The sequence below is a fragment of the Chlamydotis macqueenii genome, chromosome 9 (assembly GCF_036417535.1).
Source record: "Chlamydotis macqueenii isolate bChlMac1 chromosome 9, bChlMac1.mat, whole genome shotgun sequence".
NCBI lineage: Eukaryota > Metazoa > Chordata > Aves > Otidiformes > Otididae > Chlamydotis > Chlamydotis macqueenii.
In genome coordinates this window covers 8,744,246-8,763,238 of record NC_141564.1, presented here as the reverse complement: position 1 = coordinate 8,763,238, position 18,993 = coordinate 8,744,246, and the positions used below count along the sequence as shown (strand labels likewise).

The 18,993-nt window shown below is 37.2% G+C and overlaps 1 protein-coding gene across 3 annotated transcripts in view; it reads right to left on the bottom strand.

Annotated features, from left to right (window-relative positions):
• The window catches only part of STAG1 (STAG1 cohesin complex component), a 186,009-nt gene that overhangs the window by 52,785 nt on the left and 114,231 nt on the right, over positions 1–18,993 (bottom strand). For all 3 annotated transcript variants that reach the window (XM_086755168.1, XM_086755169.1, XM_086755170.1), the window contains 4 exons: positions 16,191–16,314; positions 9,464–9,562; positions 4,447–4,526; positions 2,139–2,246 (listed from right to left, as the gene is read on the bottom strand). In XM_086755168.1, the coding sequence (XP_086611294.1) occupies positions 2,139–2,246; positions 4,447–4,526; positions 9,464–9,562; positions 16,191–16,314 (411 nt within the window). The remainder of the gene's footprint in view (positions 1–2,138; positions 2,247–4,446; positions 4,527–9,463; positions 9,563–16,190; positions 16,315–18,993) is intronic.

The window sequence follows — 18,993 nt, the reverse complement described above, 5'->3', positions numbered from 1 at the left end:
CCTTCAGAGCCTTCAAGTTCACAGTGCTGGAAGAATTTCAGCCAGAAAAAAAAGCTCTCCAAAACATATTTATATTGAAGGATTTTGCACAGTTTTATATATTTGTATAGTTTTGCATTTTTAACTTATCAAGTCTTACAATGGTAGTAGCACTTATTCCACTAGTGCCTTAAGAACTAAGGTTGTACCTTCACTGTGGTCACGCTGACTGGGATATGGTATAAACAAACCTGACATCACAATAAACAATCCAACCTCAGGTACTAGGAGCAGCATAAAGGATAACATAAGCTACCAGTCAATTATCCGAGGTTTTTTCTTTAGGTAAATATATATATTTATATATTATATATTATTATATATTATATATTCTGCATTGACTTCCCTGATGCACGGCTAATTTCAAACTACTCTCAATGCTCAAATTTGCTAGCTTAAAGAGATCTCAGATGTGCCTACATTACGGTTACAGCAATGATTGTTTTACTTTGAGAAGGTTGAAAACTGTTCCTTGCTTTTACAGTGAAATCGCAGCCACAAAGCAAATTAGAAATGTGAAACAGTATTCTGATTTCACTTAAATTCTGAGTCATTGAAAAGAGAAGGATGAGTTACAACAAATGTTGTATTTTAGTTAAAGACATCACCTCTTCCCCCTTGCTTATCTTAATAGATAAGAAATGAGCACGTCTGCAAGTGCTGAAATATCTTAGAACATACACCTCAGCGTTGAGTCAGTGATCATCTGTATTTTTTGCTTTCCTTTGCTAAATAGGAAGAAAAGGTCTAAGGACTAGCTTACATGTAGAAAGTGGTATTTATGTATAAATTGGGTATTTATGTATAAAGTCAGGTGAGATAAATCCCACCTCAATGCCTCAAGTAGATTCTAACTTATTTAAATGGAGCATTAGATCTTAGGTGTTAGCAGAAACCAAGAGAAAATGAGTTTTAGGAAGGGGACAATCTTCTCTCAATGCTGTTTACTTTAAGAGACATTTACAGAACACAGCATAGCATCTTGTAAAGAAAAGTTAGGATAAAGTTTTGTCTTTACACTAACTGCAGTAAGGTGCAGATATGTCTTCATTCACCTTTGAGGCATTTTTCAGCATTATTTTGTCACATGTTGATTAACAAAGGAATTTCAGTATATATTTTTAAAAAGAACCTAATCCTTTCCTGCAACTTGTAAAGTGTCATGTAGGAAACTAAATGTAACTGAATTTTGTAAATTCACTCCTTGAAATAGATTATGTCTGATCACAGAGATGGAATTCCAGAAATCCACCAATGAAAGCTTACAATTATGATGAGGATTTCTACATCACTAATAAAACACAGAAAATTAGAACACTGGCAAAGGAAAACTGATGTTTTTACTTAATTTTTCATATCATGTATCTTGGTACGAAAAATTAGATAACCTGGATTCTGATACAAATACACTACAAAGATATTAAAGAACTCTTATGTCACAACTGATGAGTGGAAAAATAAAATTACTCCTAAAAGAATTAACTGCAAACAATACAATGAAAAGGTTAACTGCTATGATGTGGCAATGCCGTGGTCATAGCTACTGATGCAGTATGATTCACATTCATGGAAAAGCTAGTTCATTTCCTTTGGCATAGTGGGTACATGAAAGATGTAACCATGGTGTAATGTATTTTTAGAAGAAGTTACTGAGTTTAGAAACAAAGTTCTTAATTATTACTACATGAAAACCTCTCAAGTTCACAATTTTGAAATAAACTAATTTAAAACATCATAAAAATTCTTACTGTCTACCAGGCAGACCATCGGGGATATATATGCGCTATATATATTATCACAACAGTAATTTAGCAAGAGCTTCAGGATTTAAACCAACTTCAGAGGTTTATGCAGCTTTTATTTAGCCCTTGAGGAGTCAGGAAAATTTATCTGAATTCTAGAGCAAGGAAAATGTAAATTCAGTTTCTTCAAATCTTTAGGTCTTGAATTAAAGCAAGAGAATAAGTCTCTGTTTTAAATTAAATACTTCATCTCCTAAATTTGGATATTTCACTCTGTTACTTCGTTGCCTTTTGATCATGCCTCTACTAAGAAGCATTCATAAATCCGGTCTCATTCCAGGGCAACTAACAACTTACTTTTTGTGAAGGAATTCTCCAGCTGCTACTGCAACAGGCCGGTGTGCTGAATACACCAAGTGATAAACATTCTCACAGTCTTCATTCGACAGAGCTTCTTCGCTTCCACTGAAAGAGTCAGAAAGTAACACCTGAACTAAAATAAATGTTTAATTTCAATCCCTTCATCTCCCATAACTTGCTTTTGACAGCTACAACATTGATTTCCTTCATACAAAATCCTAAATAGTTGAACACTGACTTCAAGGATCTTTGGTTCAATTCCCAAACACAAAAACATTTAAAGGGCCTGTAAGACTGAAAGATTGTCTAATTTCCTGCTCCCATTTATGTGTATATACATATAAAAAATTATTATGAAAAAAATGTCATCACTGCTTACAAACCTTGCCCTGCTTAATATTTAGACCATCACACTAACTACAATGCACATACTGCAAGACACCAAATACTCATTATCAAACATTATTAAACTAAAAATCTAGATTGTTACATGAGGAAAATGTGATTGCTTGCTTATTTACTTTTATAGCAATGTCTATTTGCTTTCAAAGTTTTTATTTTTTAAAGTATTCAAATCTGGGACTGGGAAAACCTGCTTCAGCCTTCTGGCTTACTCCATTCTCAGGAGTCAAGTCTTTTCATGTGACAGTCCACTTGCTCTTGTGTGCTGTGGGGCAGGAGGTGCCTCTCTGCTCGCCTGGTAAGTAGGAAGGAATATTCCCAATTCCAGCTGCTGAAAGGACCAGGCCAGGTGGATAAAACTGCCTCAGCAATGAGAGAAGGCACAGAAATGCTCTGGATATGGGCAACAGAAAACTAAACCAGATTAGGCCACAAAGTGGGGACACAGAACTAGCACTGTGCACCCAGCAATCAAATCAACACACAATTATTTTAGGATTGAACCATGGTGTGCATTTAGAATTACGATAATGATGATGCAATAAATTGTCTATCACTTTTACAGTAGTTATTGTGCTGACTAGATATAGACTTCACTTTCAACATCAAGAGATCCAGAGGAGGCCACAAAGACGATGAGAGAGCTGGAGCACCTCTCCTGTGATGACAGGCTGAGAGAGTTTGGGCTGTTCAGCCTGGAGAAGAGAAGGCTCCAGGGAGACCTGATAGCGGCCTTCCAGTACCTAAAGGGGTACTATATATACACCTGCCAGAATATTGTCGTGTGCTAGTCAACATGACCCATATTATTTTAGTGCTAAATGCATTTATCCCTGTTTTCATCATGCAACCACAGAGAAAACAGAAAAAAAAAAGTTGCACTTGATAATTTTTGACCTAAAATAAACTTACTGTGTTCCCAAATGTTGCTTATAATGTAGGGAACAGATGTGCTCTATATCTCATTTATGATCATATTAACTGTAGTTTCTTTAAAAATAAAACAGTTGATACAAGATTTCCTTTCTTCCCAATATTACAAGTCTAATATCTGCAAAGCAGAGTGACCCATAAATAAAAAAATGAAGTCCAGATTTCTTTACTAAGACTAAAAACTAGTCTAATTTTTCATCTAAACTCTGCACATCCAAAAATGTTCTTCAAAGTGGAGCCAGTGGGTATAAAGTATGATGCAGAAATTCTATTCATCTGTTTGTAAAACAGATTTTCTTTAACATCAATTTTAATGAACATGTAATAAAAGCTTAGCAGTGCTCCTTTAGCAGCACACTCATGAGGCTGGTTCAGATAGTCAGCATGCGGGATGGTCTTTGGACTGGATCTTTGCCTCAGGGAAGCCACTACATATCTGTAAGAAAAAGCTGGGGGCCTGGAAGCATGTCTCCTTCTGCAGAGCCAAGTTTTTAAAACTGCAAGTTACCACTGCCACCTCCACATAACGCAAACAAGGGTGTTGAAGCTAGCATCTTTTCCCTATCAGTTTTTTTACCAGATTACTCCCTTTTCAACTGTGTCAGGTAATCAAATCTCCTAACACTGGATATTTGCTCAGTTACTGCTAGACTTATTTTAGCAAATGTAACCCACAGATACTTATTCTGGGGAGGACAATCATTTTGCCCTTGGCAAAAGGTATAAATACCCTTTGGACTCTTCCACAACAATGGATGCACTAATAGTCTCAATACATTTTATATACTTTGCCTATTGTATTGCCATGAGATGGAGTATCTTACTTTAGCTTCATGACCATATTATTACATATTCAGTTCAACTACATACTCAGTGTATCTCATTGCACAAACAAAGAAATCATCTCAATTAAATATTACTGGCTTAGGTAACTTTCAAAGGGAATATACTGGTTTTGGAAAATACTCACTGAAGTATTAGCGTGACTAATCGAATGGCTTCCACAGCGACATCATATTCCTTATCAAGTGTCATTGATACAATGCGATCCTGAAAAGGAATTTTATTACGGTGACAAAACAAAATAGCCATCAGATGAAGAATTCCATACATTACTAAATAAATCCTCTTGGGGAGAAAAGTCTTTCAACTAGACACATGAAAGCCCTTTAATATTATTCAATCATTTAATGTACATCTTGGGAATCTCTGTGCTATATGCATAATGGAACAATAGCCAAGTGCACAGGAATGAGGACAAGTGCTTAACAAACAGTCCCTATTATCCTTGTGTGTTTTCCAGGAAACAAGCAAGCAGACTTTGGAGTTGAAGCACTGTTCTGGACTGGTCTTATTTAACAGTTCTTTCCTGAAAAGGAATGTACTTGGGTTGGATGACAGCAGAAAAATTGTCCCATTTCATCCCCCTGAAAACAAGTAATTTTAGAGCAACGAATGCTGCATATAAGCAAATTTGAAAATACTATGAAGAAAATCACACCTGAATATATGCATCTGCATATTGCCTATAAAGTTGTAGCCTTTATACCTAGCTACATCTTAAGGCTTGAAGCTGATCTCAATAATTACACTACAGAACTTCCACAGGAAAGTGGGAAATTCCATGTTTTGGCTTTGTATTTTCCTAAACTCTTTCTAGTGGAGACAAGCACACCACTTTCCAATCTAATGTAATGATTTTATAACTTCTAAGGACTCTGTAGTTATAAGAAGTCTCCTAAGGATTTCCGTCTCCTTAGTTTCAGCTTGCTTACTGGCAACCAAAAATAGATGTGATTAGTGTATGTTGTCCTTCCTATCTGGGGAGAATTTCTATCCATCCGTAAAAATGCAATATGTCTTGACGTTCTTTGCTTGACTGATCAAGTTAATGAAAAGAAATTGGGCCATCTGAAAATAAAACTTGAGTTCTCTGGCTTGACCTGCTTCAGGAAGGACTAGGTACTATATAACATTTTGGTATGTGAAAAAATAGACGTCAGGGACTAGAAAAGAAACAAGGGAAGTATCAGGAAACAACAGTGAAAGTCACCAAGAACAAATCAGTACAATAGAAAGGTGTTCACCTCTTTTATCTACTATTCCAGACATTTAAAGGCCGAAGACAAAAATCAAGCAACTGTTCCTTATTTCAATATTCAAATTTAGGAACAAAAAAAATGTGTTGTAGCTGTCTCGAGTTACTTCTCAACAAAACCAGGTCTGTAAAGATATTTTGTGTCACTATGGCTGAATACACAATTGCCATTAAGTTCCCAGGAAATATGATGCATTTAACTGTTATATCTAGACAGTTTTAGAGACTGAGAAGTCCATGAAGAGACTCAAATAGTGAAATAACTTTCAAAGAGAAAATTCTGTGTATGGAGAGGATGAAAAAAACTGCTGTAAATTTTTCCCAAGGTCTTGGCCAAGGAACAACAACTAATAGCAACAACATCAAGAGAAAGAACAGCCAGATACACTGATCTTAAAAGTTTCAGTGGAATTTCATATACTCCCTCCAAGCGTATCTTAAACTACAGGATACCCCAGGGAGGGAACTAACTGCACACAAAGGAGTAAGCACACAAGTATAAAACTCCTTCTACATCTCTGAAAAAAGCCTGGAAGGGCAGGGATCTTCTCTCTTGCCTACAGAGCAAGAGGTACTCTGAATTTGGAGTCCTCTTGGACTTCAAAACCCACTGATGTGACAATGTTTTCTTATCCAAAAAGGCTATTCTCTCCTCTCAATTTTTCCCAGAAACATAAACAGTGTAGATGCATCATTTATTTTCTGCCTTGGTGCCAGCATGTCTGTGCGATGGCACCTGCCAGCCAGGCACCAAGATCTTTGAAAATGAGACCTGAACACCTAATGCCTCTGGGAGGCGTAACTTCTGTCATTTGGTAAGCTACAAACCCCAGCTCCTCGATCTGCTTTGACAGAAATTTCCTGTACCACTGTAAAGCGAGAGAATAGGACACAGGCCTGTATTTATAACTTGAAATATTTATTTTCCCTGTCTATGAAGATTAGTTTGCAATTCTGTATTAGACTGTGGACAAGGCTGTCTGAAGAGCAAGTCTATCTCCTTTTGCCTCTCAGGCCATGGAGACAGCACTCTACTGCAAAGGGTCAGCAATGAGGGACAGGAATCAAACGGCTACATCTAAATCTGCTGGTGTCTTGACTTCAGCACTGACTGCAAAAGAATTAATTCACATCTTTTTCATATGGCTTCAGTTAATATTTTTATCAGACAAGACTTCTGGATAGAAAACAAGGTTTCCTCTTTGATGGACACAGGGTTTGTTTTTTTTTGACGGATAAAGGTTATTTTCTAGCATATCACCTACTCCTACAAACACAAATGCTGGAAAGAACGCACATCTTTCCTTTGGAGAACTGACATTATCAGATCCTTGTTGAAGCTATCTAGAAATTGATGAAATATGAACACCCCAGTACAAATCAATTAATCTCTAGAGAGATTTCTCTTGACAGTCTGAATGGATTGAGCTGAACACCACTTGAACTGTGCAGGTCAATTAAAGTCTGACAAGGAAATATAAATAAGCTGATGTGGAACTGAGAACAGCACTCAGGTCAATTATTTTTCAGGGGGTGGTGGTAGAGTTTGTGGTAGTTAGACATTTAAGTAATGTATCACAGATTCAAAAAGCATTAATTTGAAGCTTTGCTCCATCCTGGTGCTAAAGGCCACGTCCCCGTCAGCACAGCTGTAAATCCAAGTGCAGGCATTTGGGCAATGCCAGCTTTTTGTTCTCTTGATTTGGCTGGAAACTGATAAATCATCATGTTAAACATATCTTCTCTAGGCTCACGAGACTTTGAATTCACTTTTTCCTTTGATTTATTTCATAATGATACAGATTTCTGTAGTACAAACAGCTTTAAGGGAACAGAAGAAAGAAGAGGACTCCTAGCAGGGTTTCCCTTTCCTCTGAATCTTACTGAGGGAAATGAAAATTCCTTGTGCTGTTCTAAACAAAGAAGCAATGCACAGGCTAACCTGACTTCTTCTAACAAAGAAAATTAGACAATTTACTGGGAAAAAAAAAGCCAGGAAGAAGTATTTAGAGGTTTCATGTTCTGTAGTTTTTTGAAATACATTACTAAGTAACTATTTCTCAAAGTGCCTCCAATCACCTTGAAAAGTTTTGCTGGTGGATGGGACAGGTTCAGACTCCAGGCAGCATTTTCTCTTATGAACTACAGGAGGCTAAGAGAGAAGCATCCAGTACATTTTCTAGTAAAGAGAAACAGATGTAGAGACCATGACAGTTTTAGTGGCCTATTTCAAAATAAATTGTACAGAAGGAACAAATATAAACAAATCTCTAAGTCTCCACAGATGGAACAAGAAAAGCAGCAAAGTTGGAGGGTTATTTTTCTGGAGGGTTAACTAGTATTTCTGGTTGTCCTGAGATGATAAGCAAAATAGACTTATGGAGGCATTACAGAAGTAGTCTGAGGTCTGAACCTGTATGCCAGGTACTCTTCTATGAGAGAAAAGTTTGTATTTACTGCAACAGTCCCACAAACTAACTTTATAAAATTAGAAGAACATAGGCCCTGAAGTGATTTAATAAAATGATCTAGTTTCATCTCCTACTTTAAAGTCAACTATATACCTAGTTCATTCCTGACAGGTATTTAATCTGCCCTTAAAAAATCTCAAATGAAAGAGATTATTATATTATCATTTTGGACAAAAAGTCTTTCTTAATATCTAGACTTTACTGCAGTTTAAGCATCTTTTTTCTCCATCTCAAGTAAATGGGGTATAAAGCTGATTACCCTTATATTTTTATGAATTGTTTACATACAGGGAAAGATGACAAGTTTTCTACAATTTGTGCTTTCCTAGATCACACTGGAGGAGTTAATAGTAACTGCAATGACAGACAAAACCAGTGAAGCATATAAAATCTACAGTGAAAAGTTTTGAAGTCTCATGCTTAGTAGTTATTTACGAGTATTTAAATCTCCACTTTTTTTCTAAACAGAATTTGTCACCAATATTGTAATCATATTTTAAATGAAAATAAATCAGTCATCTCCACTTATTTTCTAAACAAAATTTTGCATCAGCATTATAATAATGCCTTAAATACAAATAAATTAAACTAGACTTTCCTTGGGAGGTAGCCTTTACCACAGTTCCGTGTTCTCCAGAACACAAAAACGATGGTAAAAAGTGCCAGCTGATGTGGTGACAGTGCCTGAATGCTTTCTTTGCAGAGCATCCAAACAGAAGCAAAGACAGCATCTCTCCAGATACTTCACTTGTAAAATAAAGCAGTCATGCCACAAAGTGAATTAATAGCCAGTTTCTCATCAAGATATCAAGCAAAAAGTCAGCGTGTTTGTGCTAGTAAAAGAATCCATTAAATATTCCTCCAGCACTTATCTCCTAAACAGGAGAATCATGCTCAGGGGTTTGTCTAAAAGCACAATGTACACTCCTGTTCTGCAGGAAGGTATTCCATCGTGTAGAATATTGTGATGCAGATCAAGTGTCTCTTCCTCCAAACACAAGCATGTATTCAGCTAAAAAGCTGTCTTACAAACAATCTTTTGTTACCAGCTGTTACTTTCAGATGCATTTTAGATTGTGTGAACCACTCAGTACACATCCTTAAAATTCAATAAATCTAAAATTAAGTAATTACAAGCAGATTGAATAATGACAGTATATAAGCTATCAATAATAAAAAACACATAAATAATCATCCTGGCCAAGCCTGACAAATCTTATAAGACAAACACTGTAAAATGAAGTTGGCTTAATCTCAGCATTCAGTAATACAGGTTTACTACTGCAGTTACAAGCCTTGTCACAAACAAACGAGTTCAGTTTTGCATTTAACGTACATGACTCAAAGACTGCAAACAGGATGAGATAGATGATACTTTTATTTTCTGTACTCCTTCCAAAAATTTTATTTCCTCTTACCTTGAATCTATTAGTGAACAGCTCCAGTTTTGGAAATAATTCTCTGTTGGTATACAGACTCTGAAGAGCTTTCAAACACTTCAACCTCACTTCACCTTGCTAAATAAAACACACCAAGATTAGCTGAGAGAATATCCTAATCAAATGCACATGAATATTAAATAATATCATATTGTAATTTGTTTAATGTACATTTAAAAATTTATGCAAATGAGTTATTAAAGCCAATTGGCAATTCAGCTAAAACCCAAAAAGCACATGCAGCTGCCTACAAACAATGTTACATTTTCTTCCTATTTGCATATATAAAGAATTTAATGTGCCATCACTTAAACATCTCTTACTGTTTCCCTTTGAAGTAACTCCACAAAAAGATAAAGAATGTAGCAAGTAAATACAAAATAAAGATGTATTATCTCAAGGCGCTGGTGAAGACAGTGTGGCTATTTATCTTTAGGAAAGAGACTACGGGTAACTCCTGCCTGATATCTGGTGTTTACAATCAATGCAAAAATGTTCAAAATGACTGAGCATGGGCTGCGTGTAGCCTACTCAGGAACTCGTCCATCTCCGAGCACGGTCTTGCCTTTTCCCAGGGACAGAACGAATATACACTGGATTTATTATTCTGAAATTTTCTATAGTCCATCTCTTATCACAGGACAGGCACAGGCTGCAGGATGCAAAAGGCCTGAAAGACCCTCCAGTGGGGAGCAGGCTGCTGCCACAAGAACAACGCATCTAAGCCACAGCCCTCGGAAAGAACAGCAGCTTGTGTTCATTTGTCTGAGTTGTTCTGGTGGCAGCAGCTCACTCCCAGCTGCTCTTTAGATGGTGTTTGCTTTGATCTGGTGGGCTGCAAGCAGGAAACGTGGGCATCATGAGACACGTCATGAGTTCCTAGGGATCCAGGTTTGTCACCTAGAGGAACATCAATGATAAAGAGAAGCACTGGATCCCCTGGGCACACGCACATCGTCTGGTTGTCTGCAAATGCACAACTCAGCTCAACTGCATAGACTTGGCAAACTATGGATTCTTGTTTAAAAATATCTGTAGATAGCAAAAAGGTTATAACACAAATCTGCTCAAATATAATCTGTGGAGTTCACTGTCGTGTGAACTTACTTTTATGAATGTGAGTACACCATTAATACAAATATTTGAACTTTATAAATAAAACTCCTTACTCAGAGGGCCTCATTTCTGAGCCTGCCTACTCTGTAATCAAGTCTGTATTTAAAAAACTGCTCAAGCTAAAAACTGGAAGAACATTCAGAGACTGACATGAAAACAGAAGCTAAAAATCCTTATTTTCTTTCCTTAAGTTTCTTTCCTCCTTCCCATCTATTTCAAAAATTTAAGTAGAAAAGTAAAGAAGGACAGAAGTTGAAATCAGGATTTTGAGAACAACTTTTCCTTGAAGAACTACTGTTCCTGTTTATATCTGCAAGGAGTCTCTGAGCACTCATGCTCTCTTCTAGGGATCTTTCTGACTACCATTGCAGAGAAAGACAATGAGATGAAAGTTACATTTAAAGGATCTATCATAAGATCTTTCAAGGCACAGAAAGATTCTTCTTTTAATGGTACCTACGTTGCAGTACCAAAAATGGTGTTTCCTCTGCTGTGTGGCATGAGGAATGGCCAGGATCTCTGGAGTCATCACTAATCATTAGAATGGGATGTAAGCCTCTCAAGGCCTTAGCTTATTTAGCCACAGAAGATCAGCATCCGTTTTGGCAAGTGACGAACACTACAGAGCAACAGTGAGGTATCACGTTCAGTTACAGCTCCACTCAAGACTGTCCTGCTTGTGAGCAGAAGACTTGTTATTCAGCTAGTGCTGTAGTTACAAGATGCAAAACCTCTGGGTTATGTACAGAAAAAAAAAAAACAACAGTGCCAACAGCAAGAAGACTTGTGGCAACAAGCTCTCATGGACTTCACTGGATACCATGGATAAACGATCCCAGAGTTAAGTTCAGCCCTGATATTGAGGGTCTCTAAGTCTTAAGTGAGCAAAACAAGCAAGGTAGATAGGAAGCACACCTGTAAACATTTGGTACTTGCATGGCCTGGCAGGAGACCAAAACCAGATGCTAACCAAAGCGTACTGAACCAGGCTACTATCCCTCCTGCCACTCACCGGATCTGAGGCAGCAGGCAAGTGACTGCAGGAGCAAGTGAGGAAGAGAGAAAGGTTGTGTTACACCCGGTCCCTCTAGCTGAGAGCAAAGGTCCAGGAGACTCAGAGGCAATTGCTGGAAATGACTGCCTTTCTTGGCAGACAAATGATAGGAGGAGGACTTTCTCTGATAGCAAAAACATCTGTTTTTAACTGTTGGTCAAGGATGGAATTGACCTCTTTGGAGAGGGAAGAGCCCCTGCACATCAGGTTGCTAATCCTGTTAAGAAGGTTTTAAAAATAAGAGTCAGCAGAGATTAGTGACAGGATCCCACAGGGAAGCATAAATAGCAATGACCTGGACAAGAAACTAAGAAAGGCAGAAGTGAAGGTGTAAGTCTCACAGTGATCTATAGGCTGGCACTGAGCTAACTCAGATTCTTATTAATGTTCCATCCAGTTGATACTTTTGAGTGTTAGTTTGCCATCTCCCAGTGACAACGAGACTTCTCTTAACATTCAGGGATACCACAGCTCCAGAAATGGTAATTAAAGGTGCACTGCTATGTCTCAGCTCACATGCCAGAGGAAAGCTTAGATCACACCCAGAGCACCCAGAAATGGTTTGAAGATTTTTTTTTTTTTTAAGTAGATGGGTGGTCAAGAGAGCCAATAAAGCCATTTCTCTCTTTTCACACTTCATGTTTCTTCTTTCGGATTTTTCCAATTCTTTTTTGGCAGCTAAGTGTATTCTACTGTTTTAAAAAATGTATCAGGTTTTAATAACAGATAATTAAATCACTCAGCTCTTTGCCATACTGTATTTCTGCCGACTGCATGGTTTGGTTTTTTTACCTCTTGTGTAGAAAAATGACCCAAATTACTGGGTATTTTCAATCACACGGTTTATGGGATTACCATGATATACTGTGTTGTGTTTTGATCCTCTAGGATGGTGTATTTTGAGGTAATCTGCTGCCTAATGACAGAAATAGTTACACTGCCAGAGAGAAACAGATGAAAACGTCCTGCAGCACATTAGTACCCAGGGCAGGAGTATTCCCAGCAGGAGCAAGCAGTTGTGCTCTGTCTGCACAAGCCCACTCAGTATAATTTATGAACATACTGTGTATCAGCTGATACATTTTAAAATTTCCTCAAGCTTTCCCAAAACCAAGGAAATTAGATACCAAGGAGATGATATACAGTTAAACATTCAGAAGTTTGGAAAAACTACAATTTCAGTTTCTACATTATCTTAATAAAAACAAGTTCTGGTTTTTTTTCATCCTTTTAACTTAGGATGCCATCACAATGAAATATTCAAATATCATCTGTTCCAGAGGACTCTGGGTTCATTCCTTTCATAGAAAGTAGAGGCATGCAAATAAAGAAAAAGCATTTTCTTATGTGTTAGGAAGTGGTTTAAGAACCATGACTGCCTAGGTATCTAAAGACACAACTACCGTTTCAGAACAGTTCCATGCATCCATGAGGCAGGTGAAAATTAATACTGTACAGTCTGATTTAAGACTTACTTTTCTTTTTTTTTGTAAGAGATTTTTTTATGCAATTACATTACAGTTTTATATATTTTTAATTTATGCTCCCAGATCCACATGAATAAAAAAGAAGCTGAAAAAGGAAAGGCAGAACTAGAAACCTATATTGAACTGAGAAAGTAATCTATTAAAATCAAAAAGCCCTATAGACATTCATCTGAAATCTGGGAAAGAGCCAGGATTAACATATAAAAATATAGATTTCCCCAATTACAGAACTAAACCTCTGTATCCTACCTCTGAAAGACCACAGGGGAGCTACTACAAATAAGTGTAATAACCATGTCTTCCCTGTGATTTAATTGGTATGTCTTCTGAAATAGAATATGAAACCGTTCATTAATGCCTTTTACTGCTGCCTCCTATCTTTTTTGCAGTAGTAAGATTCTAGAGAAGTTAATTATTTTGGGGTGACTTCTGTTCATATGAAATGGAAATACCTTATGATGATGGTCTCAGCCTTCATTTTTTTCAATATTTTCAGTACTGATCGTAACAAAAATTATCTCCTGATCAAAGTAAAGTAAAACCAAGAAACTTGCGTACTAGCCAGCACGTTTTTCAGGTAGTGCCAATGAAAACCATGCTGTTAAAGGATCTTGTACTCTCAAAGGTTTTGCATTTTAAATCGGTTCTTATTACATCTTTTTTTTAATATATTCTTCCCATTGCACTTCCTTCCTCCTTCCTGTGCCTCACAAAATGTCTCTTTCTCTCCATTCTCTCAATTTTCATCCTTTGACACATGGCTTACCTGTCTCTGACTCCTCTTCTATTCTACTTGCAATCTATCTCACTCTATACATTAAACATACACCGCATCAATAAAAAATATCATGTATCATGTATATTAGGATATTAAACAGATTAGCTAGTGATTTAAAGACTGAGAACCCCAAGGCACTTCTGAGGCCTGCAATGATAAATATTATAAAGTAAGTAGAGGCAGGAGAGCAGCCTGATAGAATTCTTCTGTGTCTGGTCCAGATGGGAAACCATTTTTTAACCATAATGTTGTAATTTAAAATTTATCTGATATGAAAGAACATACTAATTTTTAAAAAGCTAAGGTAAAAATATGTTACAGCTGCAGGCAGATAACCAGATCCTGGCCTGAGGTTAAGCTAACTGAAGAGGATGTGAGAAACTATTGGACAAGGCATGAGAAATTGCTGGATGCGACAGATAACAGTGCGAGAAGCTGACACCAGTCACAGACAGTGCCGTAAGGAATGGCTGGGTTTCACAGATCGTTAAAGGGAGTTATGTGAGAAATGGCTGGACTTGACAGATTCTAGAAGGGGATCGAGAGCTGCAAAGTGCACCACTACTAGATTCTGCTGTCCAGTTGGAAGTACTACTTTGTGGAAATGTTCTGCTAAGATTAGAATGTGCTTCCAAAAATCCACTGCAATTATGCAAGTGATGATTTATTTTTAATTAAAAGCCTAAAGAAAGCAAAGTAAAAGAAAGACCTCCACCATACCTAAAACCCTAATCCTCCAACCTGTGCTGACCTCCCTACTGATTTGATAACTTGAAGCAATGATCTCCACCTCCTGAAGCATGCCTACTACTGAGGGACACCAATGTTAAACATGAGGCACACAGATGGAGCAGCAGCTCTGTCCCTCCCAGCACTGTGATGGCCATGTTTCCATGTCCAAGCTTTAATGATAGGAAGTGTAGTGTCTCCAGAGAAAACAGTGGTCATGGTTGATCACAGCAGTAAGCAGGGTCTTCCTCCACATCAAGTTTTGTAACAATGAGATGTAATGTAAAAGTCTGGAAAGTTTTTACAGCAGAAGTTTGAGAATTACAGGTTTAGAGCAGAAAGACATCACATATCTAATCTCTAAAGCATACAGGATACTCTCAGCAAGTAAATTGCTGGTCCAAATCAAGGTAAGATGCAGATCCTTGTCAGCTATAGCTAAAGTAAAAGAACCAGCATCAGCTAACTTCTTTCCTTAGCAAAAGCTAACATTTTTCTAACTGATCTTATTCAGGCTTCTGCAAAAAGAGTGACTGAGTCACATTCTCAATATTAATATGCTGTCCGAAGTTACTGAAGAAATCAACTTTTTAAAGAATCAGCTATTAACTATTAGTTATGCAAGTCACCAGAATGAACCCGCAAGCTTATTTTTTCCAGCAGCACTCCTAGAAAAAATAATAGTCTGAATTAGATTGGTGGAATTTAATGAGTGTTTCAACAGCACAGGTAGGTCTCATCTGTTTTCTTTGGACAATGTTAGCAAAAGAATTTAGAGTAAAATAAGTGTTTCCTATGGTTTTGGTGAGAGTGGGACAATGGCTATCCCTAGTTGGTGCCTGGTGTACAAAAATCCCAGAGAGTCAGAAGTGCAAGGTCCTGTTCTATCACCATTAGGAATGGGCTACTCTTGCTGCAGGAACTGAGTGGTACATAGGCCTGCTGCCACCCAGCAGAGGCATGTTGTGGATACATCAGTACTAAGAACTGTGGTGAGACAGGAAAAAACCTCTGGATATGTATCTTTTTGCTTCCACCTGGTGTTTCAACAATTTTTCGAAGAAAAAGCTAAATAGAACCTTGAAGAGATTCTTCAAGGGAAAATGAATTTATGAGAATTCCACTGGTTGTGGTGCCAGTGATGTCCGTTGGGGACCCAGAGATGTTCTCTTTCCTCTAACTATTGGGCAATGTCAATGGAAGACACATCTGGAAACCTCTTTTCCATTCTACTTCAGACACAAATGTTCTCAGGGGTGATCTGAGGAGACTTCTCTTTCCTTTGTAATCAGAAGAAAAGCACCATGGAAACATTTCTATTAAGATATTCTAATGGAGGCTGAAAACACAAAAAGCATATGAACCAAGCACACAATCTGGGACCACTGTATCCTAATTTAAATTAATGCCTTGAAATAAGCTGGTTGAAAGATAAATAACAGGCAAGAAAAAAGAACAATCTCTTTACAAATCAAAGATGATACAATAAACATGTCTTGGTTAGTATAACACCAGCTATCTACAGTAATACACAATACTTACCCTGTCATGTAGTGTCCAACCAACATATTTTAAATAACTATCATTCAGGAAAGCATCACTGTACATTTTCATCCAGACACCAATTTCTTCAATACAGACGGCTCTAATCTCAGCAATAGCATCACTAATAAGGAAAACAGAAAAGAAAAGAAAATAAAAAGTATTAACCAGATTACAGACACATAGCATTTATTTCTCATTCCCATTGCTCTAGCTATATTATTTTGCTTTTACTTTTTATGAACTTCACTATGTAAGGGCTGTCACTGTTCTCACTGCTGTCTCACTGATTTTCGGTTCCTTTATGTCCTTGAACTCACTGATCTATGCAACAATTTCAATATTGCTACATTCAGATATATTTACATTATCTCAAAAAATTCTCACCTAGTTAGTTTGCTTCTTAGTCTACCACTCCATCTTTTACCTCCCTTTTTTCAAACAGAATTATGGATGCAAGCTACAAACCTTCTCTAGACAAGCATTTCTGAAACACTGGCAGTGACATTTGCTTGGCAGGCTTGACTCACTCCAGCTAGATGTGTAAAACAGTTGCAATGTGGAAAAAGTCATTTAGTTTAACCAAAGGAGCCTACCAGAGGGGCAGAATGGAATTTGGTACGTAAACAGATCTTGCTTCATGCACAGCATGAGAGCCCCTATAACAAAATCCAGGAGAATGTTTACATTTCAACATCGGTTTCTTCCAGTTTTTTTTTTTCTTTTTCTACATTCTGACTGGTAAGTGATGGAAGAGGCAGAGATGTATTCTCAGGGAAACTTATCAGCTGCTTATTGAGAAGGGGCAGCAGGAAACTGTCTGGAGAGATCACCTGAAGAGATTACGGATGGAAATGATTTCAATCTGACTGGCACTTTCCTGCCTGACTGACACAGAGCACGGCGTATTTACTAATAATGAACGACAGCTAAACAACGGGAAAAGGGATTTGGGCCATCTGGCCCTTTAGTAATTTCATCTCCGAGACATCTGTTACTATGGGAAACTGCTTGTGCCACTCCAGCTGGCACTGCTTCACAGTTCAAAACTTCAGCTGTAATAAAAGAGGAACATAAAGAGCCACTGTACAGAAGAAGAGAATGTCTGGTGCTTTGGAAACACCGGCCTTGCTTATAATTGAGGGTCTTCTGTATTTTTATTAAAAAAATCTTTTTGGAAAAGTAATAAACATCAGTTTAATTCTAAAAACAGCATGAACAGAGCCCCCCAAAAAAGAAATCCAATTTATGAAAAAAAAAATAAAATTCCAAGCTTCAAGCAAGAGAATAATTACAAAATAAGAAAATCTGTATTTTCCTAGTCTTCAATTTTACAAAATATAAACAGAATGCACTCTATCTTATGTTCAAGATGCTCACTGCATAAGTTCATACAGACAAAACGATATAACAAAATCGTGATTACTCCATATTGTATCTGTCTACATACTTCCAACCTTCAAACCGGTCCACCTCAATAAGTACCATTCTATTGTACACGATCTTCCAGATGCCAAGCTGAAAACCACAGCTCCTACACGAACACGGCAATCTATCACAGTATCATACAGGACGAGATGTGACACTTCTACAGTCTCGTCTCTGTTTTTCTCAATTAGAGGGAAAAAACTGTACTGATATAACAGCATAAAACAAGCTAATGTAGGAATGTCAGGGGAATATTTTTAGGAATGCCATCAAACCACTATAGATTTGTCTCTTTGCCGATCAGCTCCCAAACAGAACCATTAAAACTGGACTGCCAAACTCCCTGAAGACTCCATGACCTCAAAACCAAGGTAAATGTCAATCCACAACGTAGACAAGCTGCATTACAAGCAGAGTAGGGCATTACATAAGCTGTTCCTACCAGGTATTTCTCAAACAGGTTTTAGATACTGTAAGGATTAATGTGCTGAAATATTACATTCAAGAGTTTGCACAATAAAAACTGCATTCATTATGGGGAATGCAGTCACAATGAAGACAAGTTTTAATTAAACTACAAATATATTCAGATACATTATATGTCTAATGGTCTATTACTTCACACTAAACTAGATTAGCAATTCTCTTTTATGGAATTATTTTTAAACTACTTTTAAAACAAAGTATGGGTGGAAGGAATCAGAATGCAAGACTTGAAGAACAGTCTAAAAGATTGATAAGTACGAATCAAGAGAGGGGAGGAAAAAAAAAAAAGCCACATATGCAACAACACAGAGTAGCCATGAAGACACTTCCACTAGGGGATGACAGCCTGAGTCCCCACATCCAAGTAGGTTATTTCACCACCTTATAAATTTACTAACTGTGAAGCATTTTGGAAGGACTTAATGGCCATCTCAAAAAGAAACCAAGTGTCAACAGCTATTTAATCATGCAGCACAGCCAGCCAAAAATCAGGAAAATTTATCTTTTCAGTGAGAATGCATTCAAGCTTCCCTAGGCAGACAGTGAAAAACTGATTCTTGATTCAAAAGCTTCTCAGAGATCCCTAGGCACTATGGACAAACACTGACTCCAAGCTGCTATTTATAATTAAAAAAAAAAAAGAAAAAAAAAAGAAAAAAAAAAAAGAAAAAAAAAAGAAAAAAAAAGAAAAAAAAAGAAAGAATAAAGCTATTCAACTAATTACAAGATGGAATATAATAAAAATTTAACATCTTCAGTATAATTGAAAATGGGAAAGAATCATGCATAAGGCATGTGAGACTAGCAAACAGATTCAAGCTGCTGGAGAGGTGGGAGAATTTATAAGACATCAACTTCCTACTCCACCACAATCTTCCAGTTAACTGTA